An 18,747-nucleotide genomic window follows, 5' to 3' on the forward strand; every position below is an offset into this window, starting at 1 on the left:
ATCTCACAGATCAAACCCCTAGATCCTAAATTGGGCAATCAAATAGGGTTGCAGCCAGGTGGCTGTGCCATTAACTGAAGAGGGACAACGGTGCTCCCTGTAGAGCAATTCCAAAGCAAGCTGGAGTGAGCTACAGCCAGTAGTTAACCCATGGAGAATGCTGTGACAACTTCTGTCAAATTTAAAAGCATCTCATCCCTAATGACTATATGTGGAATACTGTCATTGGCTCTGTGCTCCAAAGTGGTTTTCTCTGTGCTATCAGGCACTCCCTGGTGTCGTACATAGTCTCTGCTGCTGTGTCCTGTCTTAGCACATGTAGGTGAAGATCTGCCTTCATGCACTCTCTTGAAATTCCTTCATAGGAGATCTGTGTGTCTGAAGGAAGGAGGACCTGCAGACCTGCATCTTTCTCTCAGTTAGGAAGTGGCTGACAGGGAAGTCGTAACACCAGAACCACACTGTCTATGTGTAGTGACTAGGGGATTAAAAAGCCCAGCTCTTCCTTCATCTCTCCGCCTCTGTCCCATATCAACAACACAACTTCCAGCTTCTCTCTACTTGTGAGCAAGTGAGCTTGTGTGAAGCTCCACTTCAGAGCACCGCTCTCTGCACCGAGGCAGAGCTTTGGTCTGATGTGGTGAAGCCATTCTTGAAGTGTATGATGGCAGTGCGCTTCACTACAGGAACAGCTTCACCAGATCAGACCAAAGGTTTGCCTATACCTGCAACAGGAACAGTAGCATTGATCTTTGAAGAACTTGAACTGACTTGGCTGAACTTCAAGTGGTGGTATGTCTTGAAGCAGACACAGAGTTAGAAAAACATGCCGACAGCTGAATTTTGAAGTACAGTTGTTTATTAAACAGTTGCAAAACAGCACATGGGAGATGACAGCATCTTTAGCTATTCTGTATGGGTGAATCCTCTGAAGATGTCTGATGAGGGTATATAGGAGAAACAGTGTGTGGCGCACAAAAATGCTGAAGGAGTGGGAATATTTCTGTAGGTGGCTGACATGTATTGGATGAATTTTCATGAAGTTGAGTGCTGTGAGCAATAAGCCAGTGCCTGGCACATTGCTCATTTTCAGATAGAATTTACAGAAGATGCACAGACCTCAGATTTTAGTCGGGCTTCTACTCACTTTCTTGAGTTGCTCCTTACAAGGAGGCCTGCTGTGCTGTTCTCTCACTGAGATCATCCTCTAGCCCAGTAGTAGTTAATGTTAGTAGTTAACGTTTCTAAATTTGGGGAGATTGCTCTGCTGATTTGTCGCACAAACAGCAACATATCTGTCTGAGTTTTCATTGTGCCTGTATTTATAAAACAAACGTCTAAACTTGGTGTATGTTACGCACAAGAGCAGTTGCTCCCTGGTGCTGGTCCTTGCCTCCCACAACACTGAAACCATGGGAGAAGACAACAAATGGTTCTTCCTAACACTCGTCAGAGGCTGACCACCTTTGAGAGGATTTTATATGTGTATCATTTTGTTTCTTGCAGTGTTGAAGTTCTCAGAGGGCTTAGCTTGTAATTAAGCACTAGGTGCTGTTCCACACTGTTCCACTGTTAGGAAAGCCTAGGGGAAAAGGATTGTAGCCTCACATTCTTTCATGGCGTTTTGATGACACAAAAATATATACTTCAAAAAAAAAGATGTGTTTACTGTTTGGGGTTTTATAGTACTGGGTGTGTTTTCTCTCTGTAACGCTTCTATTATTAGGGGCCAAAAAATGTTATCTGTAGAGATACTATTACAGTGAATTAAGTACATAAACACAGAGGCCTCAGTACTTATTTACTGTTTCTAGACAGCATAAAAGGATCGTATAAAATTTGCAGCTCCCACACATTCTTTTTGTTCTGCCCTGGTGAAACTGGGTGTCCTTCATAGCAGGTTCGGAAGGCTCTTTGCAATCTTTCATTTTGTATTTTGGCTGCTAATAACCGGAAAAATTGACCGAGGAAAACAGTGAAGAAGTTGAGCCAGCAGTTGCCACAGTGACAGTTGTCCAATGTAAATATCTTACAACTCTTCTGTTTGTCATCTGTTTTCAGGGCAGTTTAAGCTGCTGGAACAAGACCGAGATATTAAGGAGCCAGTGCAGTATTTTAACAGTGTGGAGGAGGTGGCTAAAGCATTTCCTGAACGAGTTTACGTCATGGAGGAAATAACATTCAACGTTAAGGTAGTCCCTGAGTAAATATTTATCTCTGTCTCAATGATTAACTGTTACAACCTTTATATACATGGCAAGCAAGCAACAGCGCTGTGTGGGAAGTGTGATTTCTGAGACAAATGGGTCTTTAGTTCTGCCTTCTGTGGTGGTGCTCTTCAGGAGCGTTTTTGCAGTGCTAAGTCAACACGTCCTAGAAGGGCTGTCCTATCGTATGGCACTTCAGGGAGCAGTCCTGATGCTGCATCCCATAATTCATCTAATTGGTATGTCGCTGCCAGATTTTGAACAAATGTTGTTTGTTGCCCCCTTTTTCCTCCCACTTCCAGCAGTTTGAATTTTATTTTCTGGTAAGCAGCAGCTGCTCAAATCCCTGTCCAGAAAGCCTTATTCTCAGAGAGCGGGCAGAGTGTTGCTTCTCTCGAAATTACTGCAGAAAGTGTCACTGTGAATAGAGGAAAAAAGTAGAAAAGGTGGCCTTGTTGTGTGTGCGTGTGTTTGTGCATGCACACTTCTTGGGCTCATCATTGAATCAGCAGTGTCAGAAGTGGGCTTCGCATCTCCAAACAACAGTGCTATGGCATGAAGCAATGGTAACAGAACATGTTCATCTCCTTTGTCTTACCTGTATTTCAAGGAGGACACCTGTGCAAAGTAGGTCAGTTCTGGCGAAAGAGCAGAACAGCATCCCAGAGCTGGGATGCAATGGTGTATATCAGCATTGTGTACAGAAGAAACCAGTATAGAGTTTCCCACTCCCAGATGTAACAGTGTGTGGTTTGTTTGTTTTTTTATAACCCATATATTTTTAATGGCTTCTTCTCTTTCTTACACTGCTAGAGTTGGGGGACATCAGCTTGACTCAGGTTTTCTAGGTGTGAAACATGATTGCTGAAGACTGCAATAATTAACTCATTAGTTAATTCGTTTAGTGACGCAGACTCTTGCCTTTCAGGACAGTACGGTTTTTATTTTACATTTATGATATTAATGAATTAACCTGAAACCATACAGCAGAGCCTTTCATGAATGAAAACTACATGGGAAAGATAAAACACTTGAATTTTTAGGGTATATTTAGCCAAATGAAATGAAAACAAGAAAATTCCATTTCTGCGCAAGAAGATCATTATCATCTTGGAACGGCCAGCCTTATCCACCACTGTGCCAATATTTCTCATTGTATCTGTGTCCAAATCAAGAGCATGGCACAGTGAAATGTGCAGCCATGATTTCTGAAAAAGGCAGCTTTTCAAAATATAAAACGTCTTGTGTTTAGCACCAGTATTCTCAAATCTCTTTGTCATATTTAGCAAACTCAGAATTAAGCATAGCCTACTATTATACATCAGATCCATTTTAAAAGATATTTTAGTCGTACACTTTAATGTAAATAACAGTAATAATAATCCAGGTTTAACCTAGTTAAACAGATATCTTGGCAGTATTTCTCTTGGCTGTTATTCCAGTTTCATAGAAGTCTGTTCCAAAGTTGTCATCTTCTAAAGAATGAATTAGCAGGACTTGTAGAAGTGTTTAAAAACTATACACAACAGAATGACGTATGCTACAATTTTAGAATAAGAGAGATGGTGTTTCTGTCCGAAGCAGTGTGTTCGCTTAAATTAAGATTACCAGAAATTTGCTAATCTGATACAAAAGAAGAAAAAATGTCTAAAATATCTAATGAAGCACTTCAGATGAGGAGGCATCGTGACGTCTGAGAGTTTGATTGTGTGTTGAGATCTGTCTGAGCGTGCTGAGTGCCACTGCTGTAGTTGACTCCATGCAAACCTTGTCCTCCAACTAACTCCTCTGCTGCTTAGGCAGCAAGTGCTGTAGTTTAGAGAACTGCTGCTTTCTTCATGACGAAGTGCCGTGACATCTTTTCTAAGAGGGAGGTTTTATTTTACTTTGTGTGCTTTCAGTTGTTAAAGAGGAAAATGAGCCACTTTACTTTAAGAAAGGCTGAGGAGACATCTCACATCACTCCTTACTGTTTCCCAGCTAGACAGGCTTTCTGGGAAGTGTGCTGAGGCAGAACATTTCGGTCCTGTGGTGTATTTGGAGGAGTGCTGTTAGGCCATGCCATCAAATGCAGAGCTGGGAGTAGACGGTAGAGTCCCGAGTGCTTTTCACAGAGCAGCAAGCAGGAATTTGAGATTAAACCAAATTTTTGTAATGGTTAGAACTACTTATGTTAATTTCTTCTGATGCGTGTATGTGTCAGTACTGTGCTTGTATACCTTGTTGGTCACCTCAGGTATCCAGCAGCTAGCAGCATCTATGGGCACAGTAAATCTGAGTGATCTGGGGATAAGCTAGTTAAAATCTAATCTATTCCTAGCATAAAATTATGGGCATTCTCTCTGTTCTTCTGTGAACAGGTATCTTATAGACTTTTCTGTGTTAATATTCATTGCATAATCACAGATAATTTTGTTTTATTTAACAGCATTACATTACAGTGATGAGGATATTCTGACCCCCTATGCTTAGAACTAAAATCTTAAGAAAGCATTGCTACTCCAGGACCCTAGCTTTGGCTGAACCAGCAGTAGGTTTATGCTGTTGGATGCTGGGGTTCTGCACAGATATCAGTTTATGCTAATACCAAGGAAGCTATTTGCATTAAGACTGTGGGGAGAAGAAAAGGGGAGGGGGGGAAAACCACACACACACACACACACACACAAATGCAGATTATACTGAGAGCAATTCACAAAAAAAGTTCCTGTAGAAATTAATGATATATCTGATAGACCATTGGACAAACCATGAATTCCTGCTCTCCAAAAATCAGTCCTATCGTCATTAGAAGACCATTTAAATCTTCTGGGATATCATTTTTGCCCTGAAGATATCAGCCCATCACCTTAGCAAGGCTGTGAAACTGCTTGCGCATTTCATGGATGGAAACGTGCATTAGTTAGCTAATCCTGTAATGATTCTTTTCTATTGAAGACTTTGTTTGTCTGTTGTGAACTTTTGATGTCTGATTTGTTTGATGTGGTCCTTTGATGTAAGTGAAGCAAAATTGGTCTCCTGATTTGGTTGCAGTTCTGTTGGCCCTAGTGAACTTGCCCTGAGTTTCCAAAAAGCACCTACTTAGAAGTCTGCAACCAACACTGGCATTTTCAAGTGCTGCAACAAAAACTTGGTTGAAGTCTGCATACAGGTTTGCAGGTAATTCATAGTACTTCAGTACTTCATGAGTGCTTCAGTCCCCTCTGCACACTTTGCCTTGATGCCAGCCTCACGAAGCAACCTTCCTTCGGTCCGTGAAAGTTTTTATTCTCTAGCCCCTTTGTCCAAAGCATACAGGTGGCACCTTGGTGACTCATTAGTACTGCAGTGCTGTGGCTGCCTCTTTCCTCCAGAGTCTGGTGCGGTTTGCATAAGAGAGAAGTAGACCTACTGAGTTTCTGCTCTGAAGGGAGCCTGGCTAGCAAGCTCCATCACCTCATGGTGGCTTCATGTGCTGGCCTTCCTGGTATGCCCATTTTTAATGTGGTAATCAGGGCAAAGAATCTGACAGGGGCACATATGTAAACTACCACCAGGAGTTACAGTTGCTTATTCTGTCATGTGAGGCTAGCATTTATCAAAGAAAAAATAGTTAACTTCTGTGAAGAAGTTTGATTGTTTTTTCTTCTTACAAATCTTCTGGACGCTCTGTTTTGTATTAAATAAAAATCTTTATCCTCTTTGTATTCCCTATGATAAAAATTACGTTCTGGTTGGTCTGTTGGCTTTAATAGTAGAATCTGTATTTGTTAACTATGCATCAGTTCAAAAAAGTCCTAACTGAATTTTTACAGGCAATGCAATGCTTGCATTGCTCTAATAAGATCTAGCAGGTATAACAAGTTGTATGAAGCTGCAAGTCATTTTTATAAGTAGTTCCTACATCCCCAAGTGATTAAGGACTTCTGTCTCTTAAGTATAACAGATTACAGCAATTGGAGCTCGAGACAGGATATTGACTCAGGTGTTATCAGAATCTATTTTTCTGAGTTAACCTTTCCTTAAGCAAAAGAAACAATATGCTTGACTTTTCCCAAAAGAACATGTTCCCTAAATCATCATTCATCACTTTCCTGGTGCCTGTCTTTTGCAGTAGATATAATTGGCTTCTGAATGGTTATTGAATTGCAAGCTGAAAACATTAGAGTGATTTAACCCCCACCCCCACTTCTTTGACAAGATGTCTGCAAACCAGCAGCCTTTCTGGTCAGCAGCCTGGCATCAGTACTGAACTGTTAGTATGGATCAGTATGTATAAAGGTGGAGAGTAGATATAGTATGGAGTAGAGTGCTTCTGGTTGTGTGGATCTTCTCTCATACTGTTTAGTCTGAACATCTAGTGTTGTTGATTTTTTTTTGCAGGACAATGTAGCAAATGCTGCTTCTTCCACAGAGCTAGAAGCACTGGTTATGCTCGCCTATTACAAGGAAGTAATGATTGGCAAGAACAGAAGGATGAGGGTGGAATAAAGCTACAAGGCTGATTGTTTTAATGTGTAAATCAGCACTTGAAGAGAGAACAAAGAAAAAAAAAAAATGTGTATGGGGAAGGAGTTACTTCAGGATGCTCCCAAGGCTCATAATTAGATAAAACTTTATCATGGCATTGAAAGGTGTGGCAGTTACAGCTGCAGGTTGTTGTACTAGAATTGCCCAGTGAGGAACCTGTGTTTTAAACAGAAGATCTAAAGAGTGAGCATACACAAAATAACTAGAACGAGTGCACTGTCTTGCTAAGGAGAGGTTTGAAGGAAATGTGTTCACCTTCCCTTCTCCTTCAGCTGCTCTCTTTTCCTGCTGCCAGGTTGTCTGTTTTCATAGCTGAGGATTCAAAGCAGGCCTGATGAAACCACTGAGGAGATGAGAGCATGGCTCCAACATGGAGAAAGCAGGAAGGAAAGGCAAGCAGAAAGCACACAGCAGGCTGGAGTCACAGTGGGACTTGTCAGCCCTTCTGGTGTGTTACACAGATGAAAAAAGGCTTTTGGTGCCTTTTCTTACTCTACATATTTTCCAGAATTATGAGGAGATTCCAGCAGTTTGCCAGAACAACAGATTATATATCTGCATCCATCTATAGTCCAGGCTGCCTTAACTGCCACTCTGAGATAGGGCACTATTGTGTACTTTCTTTCATGCAGCAATTGTATGTTGTGGGATGTTCTCTTACATCTCTGCAGTGATTTCACAACAGGCAGTGTATGTTACGTGCTTCAGGTGGTAGTATAAAGACATTCAGGGGTGCCTGAAGGTATGAATCCTGTTGGGTTGGTGCTGGAAGCTTAGAGGATAAAGGGCTTGGTCCTATCCCTGTCACCTTTCGTAAATAATATGTGATTTCTCTAAGATCATTTTGTCTTTAAGCATATTATTTTGTTTGAATCAAATCTGTTCCTAGAAGCTTCTAATCGGCAGGCATCTGTGTCTGACTGCTTCACTTTCAGAGCACAGGAGGCTGAGGGGAGGCCTAATGGCACTGAGCTCTGCTCTCTGGTGACAGCAGCAGAACCCAAGGGAACAGCATGAAGCTGTTTCAGGAGGGAGGATCAGATTAGGTGTTAGAAAAGGGCTCTTCAGCAGAGGGTATTGGGCATGGAACAGGCTATGCATGGCTGTGGTCACAGCCCCAAATGCCACATCTCAAGAAGCATTTGGATAGCCCACTCAGACAGAAGGTTTGCATTTGGGCGGTCCTGTGTGAAGCCAGGAGATGGATTTGATGATCATTGTCGATGTCTCCCAGCTCAGGATATTCTGTAATTCCCAGACTGGTGAGAGCCCCGTGAGGTTCAGTGAGTGAGCACAGAGCCCTGTTTCTGCCATTGGATTAGCCCTGCAGCAGGCAGACTGGCCAGGAAACAGCTTGTAGAAAAGACTTAGAAGGCAGATGTGGAGGTGTGGAAAGGGCAGGCAGCAGCACGTGGGGCTGTAGTAGCAAGAGTAGAGCCAACAGGTCAAGATATATGTTTGTTGTTGATGTTCTGCACTCAAATATTTACCTGCCATGTACTTGTTATGAATGTTAACTAGTAGATAAATAAATAACTGAATTAACCTCATGCAAGAGAGGAGTCAGCTACCTGGACTTTGAGAACTTAAAATTTAAAATATACTTGCCCTGCTGAGGTGTACCCGCAGCCTTAACTTCCTCAGAGTAAGGTTTTGTGAGTAGAAATGGAATCAGTTGTGCAGTCTTTTGGTTTCACTTTTTCAATTCTTTGTTACCATTTTAGACAACAACTGGTACCTTGCAGATATTTGTTCAGAAGGAGGAGCACACATCATTTTCCTCAGTGTCAAATTAGAATAGCGGCATAGTTTTTTCTTTTGATTCAGCCATATTTTGTCTGTTATTACACTGTTAATATATTCCAAGAAAAGGAAAGAACATTTTCCTTTTTTTTTTTTTTTTAATGTAGTTTTGTCTTAAACATGACTATCTGTTGTCACAATCCCTGTGCTGTTGTTTGAAGTCAATGCTAATAACGAACAACTGCTTTCATGACTGTGGCTCACTGTGTCACTGTGTTGTCTCAGTACCTCCTGTGGTTGCACATCTAAGTGGCCAAGTTGTCCTTCAGCATGGGCTCCTCGCAAATAGCTCAGAAGCTGCAGGTTGTCAAAGCAGCAGCTCCTGCAGTCATGGATCACAACAGTTCCCTTGCTTTTGTCCCCACTGTGCAGAAGGCAGGAAGAAGCTGTAACGCTGCTGTCTCACATTAAGATGTCTGACAGTGTTGCCCAGAGAAGCCCTTTATGGGGATTTGTAGTTAGTAGGAACCCACATTCTTACAGGATGTGCCCTTTCAAGAAGAGATGCAGTGAACTGAATGGGACATGCACAGAGCCCTGTGTCTTCAGCCCCCTCAGCTCCACTAAGGTTAGGGCCTCACTAGCAGCAGCGTGAATGTAGCACTCATTGGATCTGAAGAAAAAATAGCAATAAGCATCATTCTGGTGCTATCAGCAGAAAAATCTGAGTGCTTTCTTTTCGTGTTGCAGCTTTTCATTATATTGTCTGGCCAGCAGCGTAAACTGTGACTACTGTGTACAATAAAATCCCAGTGGTTTCCTGGATTAGGCCAATTAGAGTTTGTTTGGATAATTCAGGGCTTGAATGGCTTCCTGTCAGGAAGTGCCGAGCTGAAATACTCTGAAGGCACACCTCTTCTGAGCTGCCTGGCCATTTGCTCCGAGAGCTTTCCAGAAGATGATAATGACTTTACAAATACAAGTGAATTGCGGATCACATCTTACAAGAGGAAGCATCATTTACAGCACTTCTCAATTACTGACTAATTGGTATTACAGCTCTGATTTCATGCAGTGGCTGTCCTGTGACGATGGCCAAGTCTGAAGGCTGGAATGTGAACTTCACATAGCTACGTGGAATCTTTAGGAGTCACGTAGATGAGGGAGGGAGGGATATATTATTCTTGCTTATTTTTGGCAGTTTTTTTAAAATATGTTCAGTGTTCCTGAATAAAGTGGTCTGTAGCAGGCCTGCAGTGGTTAGGTGAGGCACCTTCCTTTAAGAGTCAGTATCTGCTTCTGCTGAAGGAGAGACCTCGTTAAGTTCTGGTTGGTCCCTGAAAGAGGCCTTTCACATTAAGCCACTCAAATAGAAAGCAGAGCAGTCTTGTGCGTAAAGAGTTATTCCAGTCTTAAGGAAATAACTTCAGGAATAAATGAGCCTTGGACATCTGTTTTGCTTTTTTTTTTTTTTTTTTTTTTTTTTTTTTTTTTTTTTTTTAATTCCAGTACAATTTCTATAGTAGAAAAGCACACACATGGCTTTGCATATGTTGTTTAATCTCTTAAATTGTAATTATGATCAAAAAAATGAGGAAGGAAGTCTGATGGCAGAGGGGGAGTTGGGCATGTGGGACAGAGCCAGTATTCTTGACTTTTCCTTCAGGGAATAGATGTCATCTGTCATTCACCCCAGCTGTGAAGAGGTTGTATCAAAGGGATATGCTTCGTTTGTAGTGATGAGATCACCTTTTCAGCTCCTCAGGGAGATGAAGTTGGTGGAAGAAGAATGTTTGCTTCCTTCCAGAGCCTGGCAAAGAAGTTACAGCAAAAACAAGGAGTGAAGAGAAGATACCCAAGAAAATCCGGATAGGCTCTGTCATATGACACATCTGCTGTGTGACACAACTGGCTGTTTGAATTGCTGGGGGTTGTCCTTGTTTGTTATGTTTGTTCTCATGCCTTCCTTGGCATTTCCAAGTGGCAGCTTCCTCTGTAGTAAGATGAAAGAATATGCAGAACAGTAAAAAATGTTACTTGACTGAGCTTTACATTAAACCTCACACGTCTGACTACTCAGCTGTTCGAATGAAAATAGTTTTGTTTCTCCCCGAGTACTGCCTTTAAGTAAAGTCTCATTAGGTTTGATATGATTTGTGATGTTTTTTTCAGCGAGGTAAAAACAATTTCTTTCATTACTGTTTTGCAGGTAGCTTCAGGTGAATGCAATGAAGACACTGAGGTTTACAACATTACTCTTAGTACTGGGGATGAGCTCACTTTAATGGGACAAGCAGAAATCCTTTATGCAAAATCTTCTAAGGAGAAGTCACGGCTCAACACCATCTTCAAAAAAATTGGTAAACTTAATTCAATTAGCAAGCTTGGCAGAGGAAAAATGCCTTGCCTCATCTGCATGAATCACAGGACCAACGAAAGCATCAGTCTCCCATTCCAGTGTAAGGGCAAGTTTAGCACCCGCAGCCCGTTGGAGGTGCAGATGCAAGAAGGTGAGCACACAATTCGTAATATAGTAGAAAAAACTCGTCTACCTGTTAATGTGACTGTGCCAAGTCCTACGCCGAGAAACCCCTACGACCTGCATTTTATCCGTGAAGGGCACAGGTACAAGTTTGTCAACATTCAGACCAAAACTGTGGTGGTTTGTTGTGTGCTTCGTGGCAACAAAATTATTCCCATGCATTTTCCTTTGCACTTGGCACTTCCAAAATTCACTCTACCTGACAGTCTCGTGAAGGGGGAGCTGTGGCACGAATCCCTCATCCAGCACTGGTTTAATATATGCCAGGAACAGTTTGACATAGACGAGTATTCCCGGGCCGTGCGCGATGTGAAAACAGACTGGAATGAAGACTGCAAGAGCCCAAAGAAGAGCCGGTGCAGTGGGCACACTCACGTGCCAAACTCCCTCAGCTATGCGCGGGATGAGCTCACGCAGTCCTTCCACCGACTGTCAGTGTGTGTTTATGGCAACAATTTGCATGGCAATAGTGAAGTGAACCTCCACGGCTGCAGGGACTTGTGTAACGAGTGGGCTCTGTTTTCTCACGATGCACTTCAGTACCAGGATTCTGGTGACAGTAGCAGCGATTACCTTTTTCCTGAGGTTGGTGAAGAGTCCATGTTTCTGCCTACGAAACCAGAACTTCCTTACGAAGAGCTGTGGTTGGACCAAGGGTCTGGAAAGCCTGGTGAGCAGCCGCTCACTCGCTCACTAAGTGAGAAGAACAAATGTGACAATTACAGAGGATCCTTCCGATCAAAGTGTGGTAGTACATCTCTTCCTGTGCCTGGGACAGTCGATGCAGCAACAAAGTCTGCGGATGTTTCCCTACCTCCACCTCCAGTGCCTCCCAAATCAGAAGCAGTAAGTCAGGGTTGCTTATGTTGGTTTCTTTCTTTTTCAGCAGATGAAGAGTTTACTTGGGAATTCTTTAGGGGGAAGATTTTAGAGGGGGTAGAGCACATACAGAGAAATAGGGAGGTGTACAACTTCAGCTGGCCTCATAGCAACTGTAAGTCACATCCTAAAAATCATCCAAGTATGTTTATATAGCTGATCTAGTAGCTTAATCCCGATACTTTGGGTGATATCATCTCTCCACGTGTGCTCTTTTTTCTCATATTTTCTGTGACTGAAGTGTGTGGGATACAAACCCACTTGGAACAGCCACAGGCCACCTTAGCGTGTATGTCTTCCATTAAGAGGCCCTAATATTAAGGGCAGCTAGAATTTTTACATGTTTGAAATGTTTGTTGTTTTTTTTTTTTAATGAGAGAACATCTTTTCTGATGCAACTCTGTGGCAAATTTTGGGGATTATTCAGTTCATCACCCAGAACCGGACTTCATGGAGTGCTTAATCAGCTCTGTTTTGGTAGTGTTTATTGAAAGAATTTATGCTTAAATGTAAACTCTACAGCAGAGTTTAGAAACGAACCTTTTAGAAGACTCAGTTTTAAACACAGTGAATTCTGTCTGAGGGTTTCAGATGAAAACTCTTGGGAGAAATCACTTTTCCAAACCTGAATTGTTCGAACTGACTTCAGAGACAAAATCACAAACATATTTTTTCTACAGGAGCTTACGTGGGTTGGGTGGAAAGTCCACCCATCACATGGTCCCTTGAGGTAGTTCTACATGTTATTTAAAATAACAGAGGAAAAAAGAAAACTTGTCCAGGAAAAAAGAAAACTTGTAATCTTCAGCAAGATTAGGTGATACATAGTTGATTATGTTATTAATTAACAAATCAATCGTTTTTGCTGGTTTGTTTTGGTGATTTTTTTTTTAATGAAATTTAATTAAAGAAAACGTCCTTCTTGCAAGTTGAGCCATGTTCTCAAAGCCATGCCTACACAGTAAGCTGGGGCTCATCCGAGACCAAACTGCAGCACGTGATGGTGATCCCTCTTGCCACTGCCATCTTCCTGTTTCAGCAGCGCTGGCAGGAGCCTTTCCGTCGTGAATCAGATCACAGCCTGGTTGAAAACTGACCTGGTTGAAAACGATTTATTTCTTTGTGCTGGTTCAGTTTTCAGTGGATTAATGTGCTGCTACACAGCCACTAGGGAAGTGCCATGGGGAGAGAGAGAGAAGGCATATGCCGGCACAGGTGTGAAAAGCACAACTGCAGCCCTTCAAAACTTTCCCCAAAAGCAGCCACAGCAGCTTCAGCAAAGACAGGAAAGTCAAGACATTACGTCGTCTTAGCACAAGGAGTGTTTACGTGTTTTGTCTGAGTGCTGGAACCCATGAAGCATTTCCTTGCTGTCAGGGTCAGGTATGCACTGAAGCTTTGTCCAAAGCGTTTTGGAGAAGTGCCCACTGCACTGTATCAGGATGAGCTGCGCTAATATAAACCGGCACGGGGCTGCTCCCACCCTTCTCCTCTCCCAGAGGCTTGGCTTTCCTTTTGTGCTGGCTCTGGCACTCCTGTGCCTGGGCAGGGAGCCAGGTCTGGATGTGGAAAACGATTAGTTTCCTGCTGATTTCTGTGAGCCAGACCGCTTCAGTGCGGGGCTGGAGCTGAGGCAGGGGGAGGGTGAGAAGGAAGACTGCTGTCACAGTGGCCAAGGGGAAAGGGAATGCCATGTCCTTGGCCTGAGTGCTGAGAGGAGTGGGCACACCTGCCCCCCCGCATCATGCCTCGGGGACCTTCATGGAATAGAGTCCCTTCTGGGGACAGCAGTGTGGCCTCTGGGGGACATGCATGTGTTTTGCCTTTTATTATCAGCTTGATATCATGTCTGTCTTACCAGGGCTGAGGTAATGTGCCTGCGTGCTTTCAGCAATTTCAGCGTGGCTTCCTAACCGTGCAGGAGAACTCATTTCTGCTAAAGCTATTAGATTGCATTTAGAGGTGGGCAGGGCGTAACCTCGTGAAAAATAAAAATAAAAAATTGCCTCTCTGTAGATGGGATAATGATTTAGAATCAGTTTTGAGGCTTCCTGGAACAGCTTTGGAATGAGTCTCGGTGGCCGGCCGAGCTCATCAGTGGGCTGGGGCTGGCCGAGATGCTTGCATGCTTTCCATGTAGGGTATTTATAGAATAAGTGGATCTCGGTAGCTGCTGGTGAACATGAGGTTTAGTCATCACATCCTCTGGAATGATATTCCATAGCGTTTCTGTATAAAGGTTGGCAGGCAATTGTGTTTTTGCATGCACTAAATTTAAAGTGTGTGTGTAGGAGCTGGTTGTAGGAGTAAAGGACGTTCAGGTGTTTCAGAAGCACTTCTGTCTTTCTTCTCACCGACAGGGCAAAATATTCTGATGTAATGTGTATTTTCTAAATACCATTCAGAAAATCAAAGTAGCATGAAGGGAAAAGAGAAAGAAAATGACCTTTGAATTAAGGCCTGTAAATCAGAAATTGCTTTGGTCCCAGGACGCTAATTTGCATGATATCAGGGGCTGTTTTCCTGATTGATTTACAGCGTGCCCAGATGGAGCGTGCCGGAGGCTGGCGTTCCTGCAGGCTGCGTTACGCTGGTGGCAGTGCTGGTGGTGGGGGGTGTTGGGTTGGCATCAGGGCCAGGGCCGCTTGCACGGGTGGTGTCACCCCAGGAGAGACAAGTTGCAGTGCTTTTTGAAATCCTTGCAGCACTTCATGCTGTCAGGAAGGGGTCACCGTTACCAGGCTCACCATGGGAAGGATTGTTTGAGTGTGGGAGGAGATGTCCCGGGGCTCTCATTGCAAGTGCACTTTATCTCTCCCTGGCAGCCTTGTGGCATTTAGCGCTGTTGGGTGAAAGAGTGTTTCTGTGTAACTGCAGCAGTCACCAAGGCAGACGCTGTGTCACACCGCCGCTCTTCCCCTCCTCTCACACACTGTTTCGTAGCTGTTCTCCCCATGAGCACAGATCTCCTGTGAAGTTTCCCCGTGCTCCTGTCGGTTTAATGTGCAAAATCTCCTTTTGGTTCCTCTGCTGTGTTTCCCGAGAGCTGTGCCTGGCAGCTGTAATCGCAGTCTTGTGACAGGGACCAACTGGGACTGCAAACCGGTATTATTTACGGCCCACTTCTGATCTGCAATCTAGGTCAGCAGAGGAGCTGGGCGTAGTTAGCTCTGCCAGTACCTTTGAATGCTAGTATTCTTCCCAGGAAAGCATTTATTTAACCCCGTGATGTTCTGCTGTGCCCCAGGAGCTCTCCTGAACGGTCTCTGACCCCCATGGGTGTGTGTTCCATGGCATGCAGTATTAACTTTGCCTAGTGTGACTTGGGGGGGAAAAAAAAAAATGAAGTCCTTATGCATGCTTGGGGCACAGCACTAAAATGGTTGGAGAGTTTTATGCCTGAATTCAATAACAAACATGAATAAAATTGATTCCTTTTTTTTTTCTGAAAGAGCAAATAAGAACCCTCAGAGCAAGATTTATTTCAGTATTTTATGCTGTCAGGCATTTCCTGTAATTTTGTCTTGTTCTGAATTAGGGAAAAATGTACTACAATGTCCCAGTCCCCGATTTTCCATTTTACTTTAGTACTAAATGGGTTGTTGCATTCCGAATGCACTGAAGTGGATTGCAAAAGGTTCCACATTTATTTTGTTTTTAAATAAATTAAATCACTTTAATTGCTAATTACGTGTTGCAAAACTGCTAAGATAACTCCTAGTTCTGCAGCGCTGGTAAGTTTAAAAATAAACTAAGTTTCAAACACAAAGAGAATTTTCCTATTCTGGTGCGTCTGAGATGATTTCAAATGAGGAGAACATGGAGATCTGCTGCTGTGCTGGGGAAGCGATGAGTCCTCAAAAAGGTTGCCTGGCAGCCTCATTCATCTCACACATCTCTTGCCCTACCAAGTTGATCTCCATTGTATGTCCTGATGAGATTAAGGTCTTAGCTCCCTCATTTTTCTGATGGATCTGTATCTTTGTACGATGCTCCTCCCTAGGCAGGACCAAGCTAAATTTTGCATAAACAGTGCTATGGTCAGGTGTTTTAAGATGCAAAGTTAGTTGGCTGCAATGAGCAGACCTGTTGGCTTTGTTCTTAGTCTTTAATATCAAAGTCAGCTCTGAGGAAACATGGGCTAAAGAAGACATGCTTTATTTTTGTAATGCAGCTTATAAGTGGTTTTTGCTTTATGCCCAGGTCTATCCTTGTAGCCCCTCACCCATTTAATTTGCATTACCCAAACTGTCTGCTGCTACCTTGATCCTAGAAGCAAGATTTGTGTGGCTGGTAACAAGAGCTCCTTCTGCTTGACATCTTCATGGATGCATTATTTTAACAGCTTTTTCTGCTCCACACTTTTTACCTTTTACATTTTGTAGCTGACCATACACTGGACTACTTTCACATAAAGGCTGAAGCTCCATATTTGAATTCCAGCATCCAAATAGCTAGAGCCAATCTCCCAGTCTGAACTCAGGGTGTGGTCCATTCATAATTTGTACACACAGGGTGAGGAGAAAAGTAGGGGGGTAGGGGATTTTTTGTTTATAATTTGCCTATTGAAAAACAGCTCCACATATCTGCCTTGTCAAGTCTGACGTTAGAAGTATACCATGAAATATACTGAGGAGAAGGAGCGTGGCCAGTGGTGCCATGGCCTCTTCTGGGTAGCCCACTGGAAGGGGTAGAGCAGTGACCATCAAGGTCTGTTCTGCTTAGTGCTTTCCTGCAGATAGTTATATCCTGGGTGCATCTGGTAAATCTACAACATGTGTGCTGTTCCGAGGGGAGGGAAGCAGGGAATTATCCGGGAGCTGGATGGTGAACATCACTGGTGAAGTAAGTCAGGAAACGTCAAAGTCTGCTGAGATCTTTTCATTACATAAGCTTGGTTTATTACATCTAAATAAACAACACTAATGGAGTTTGAGCCTAATGAATTGCTTCTTACAGAATATAAAATATCTGGAACAGTCTGTCTGGTTTTGTATGTTACTGGAAGGTTCATTTATATAGTTTCCTTGCTCCTTCCTTTTAAATGAGTGGATCTCAAACTACTTTAAGGCACCCCATAAAGACTGGTAGTAGCTCTACTGGTAGTAAAGCATTCTTTTGTAGACACATACTGTTAGAGATGTATATAGTTAGCATCATCTCTCTCTTTCCCTCCCTTTTAAATTATTTCCTTTCACAGAATAAGCCCAAACCAGATGTGTTTCATCTGTTGGAGAGCACTGTTGCCCGAGTTTTCTGACTGCTTACTTATATGTCCCTTCTTTACAGGTAAAAGAGGAATGCAGGCTCCTGAATGCTCCCCCCGTCCCACCGCGGAGTTCGAAACCATCTTCCACCAGTCCTTCCATCCCTCCTCGCACAGTCAAACCTGCACGACAGCAGACACGCTCTCCTAGCCCTACTCTGTCCTACTATTCTTCGGGACTGCACAACATGTATGTTATTATATAGGACATAGCGATTTGTATTAATTACCTACTGCTATAGGTAATCTCACCATAAGATGGCAGAGACTATTTGACTGGAAAATCCTGTACAGTTCTGTATAATTCTTAAATGCCTTGAATCTTCAAACCAGATAATCTCAAGGCTAGTTTTCAAGTGGAATTTCAGTCTCACATGCATGTAGTGCTACCTGCTCTTGATAACTGGGGGCATAGAAGGGTGTGGTAATCCGGAAATGTTTTGTGCCAACCAAATGTGAACCTACAGGTGAGTATGATGGAAAGCAGTGAAGCTGGAAGACACCACTGAGCATGAAGTGAGGAAAAGGCAAAATGGATCCAGGCAGCTTGTGGATCAAGCCCACTTCAGCACAAACTTAAACCACAGACTGGAAAATCTATTTAGGCTAGTCAGAGTTTGACGCTGGATTTTGAACTGCCTGGCTGCATACATTTTCTTTGCAATGCAATGTTCTTCCTTTGTCTTTAGAACATGTGTATGTATTTTTGAAATTTTACCTCCTTTTTGACTTGGATGTCTTGCTGCCATGACTTTTTTGTACCTCTTCAACTTTGTTGCTAAGAAAGTTCCAAGGTACTGCTCTAGTGTTATGGATTGATCAGAAATGCCACTGAAATTGTTTCTGTCTAGATGCAATGGTATAATAATTCCTGGAGTTGCCTTTCTAAGCTATACTGCACATTTTCAGTTCAGTGTTGTGTATCTGGCAATGATCACTCTAGATCAAGGCTACTCAGTTATTTTTCTGGAAGCCTATTGGATAGATCTGTGAAGATCTGTAGGAGATTAAGCACAAGACTTGACAGAATTTGGGGCCCACCAGATGCTGTTTTCTTTCTTGACACTTAACAGTGCGTCTTTCTCCCAAGAAAGCAAGAAAACAATAGTTTCTCATGAAGGTGACTTATTTTGCCTTGGACTTCACAAAATTCAAATGAAATTAATGTAAAGCTTGGGTCCATGCCAGGTATCTCCATTTTGGTGTCATTGATCTGGAACTGCTGAGGAAGCTGGTGGAAAATAGACACCATGCAAAGCTACCAGATTACTGGTGAAGTTACTTTTCCAGTTTTGACATTTTGATCTTATTTTCTGGATCGTGAAAAATTGCAATTAGTTGTTCAGCAAACAAGAACAATATGATTCCTTCTTTTTGGCCCCTTGAACCCGGTAAATTGAAGGTTTTTCTTGCATCCTTTGGCTCTGAGTCTCAGCAGGTTGATTTTAGTGCAGTATGAGTAAGGAAAAGGTTTGTGAATATTTATCAGTTTTAAGTTAATTCTATTAAGCTTTCGAACTTCTACAAGATTAACCTTTTAAATGTTCCTATTTCTGATATTGGATTAGACAACAGAAGCGGGATCAGTCAGTGTAATTCCT

The 18,747-nt window shown here is 42.7% G+C and overlaps 1 protein-coding gene across 2 annotated transcripts in view; it reads left to right on the forward strand.

Moving 5' to 3' along the window:
* The window catches only part of GAREM1 (GRB2 associated regulator of MAPK1 subtype 1), a 97,734-nt gene that overhangs the window by 71,229 nt on the left and 7,758 nt on the right, over positions 1-18,747 (forward strand). The window contains exons 3-5 of one of the 2 annotated variants that reach the window (XM_072329808.1): positions 2,062-2,192; positions 10,669-11,847; positions 17,170-17,336. In XM_072329808.1, coding sequence (XP_072185909.1) covers positions 2,062-2,192; positions 10,669-11,847; positions 17,170-17,336 — 1,477 coding nt within the window. The remainder of the gene's footprint in view (positions 1-2,061; positions 2,193-10,668; positions 11,848-17,169; positions 17,337-18,747) is intronic. The other variant, XM_072329809.1, reaches the window with a different exon arrangement.

Source organism: Excalfactoria chinensis, chromosome 2 (genome assembly GCF_039878825.1).
Source record: "Excalfactoria chinensis isolate bCotChi1 chromosome 2, bCotChi1.hap2, whole genome shotgun sequence".
Classification (NCBI taxonomy): Eukaryota; Metazoa; Chordata; class Aves; order Galliformes; family Phasianidae; genus Excalfactoria; species Excalfactoria chinensis.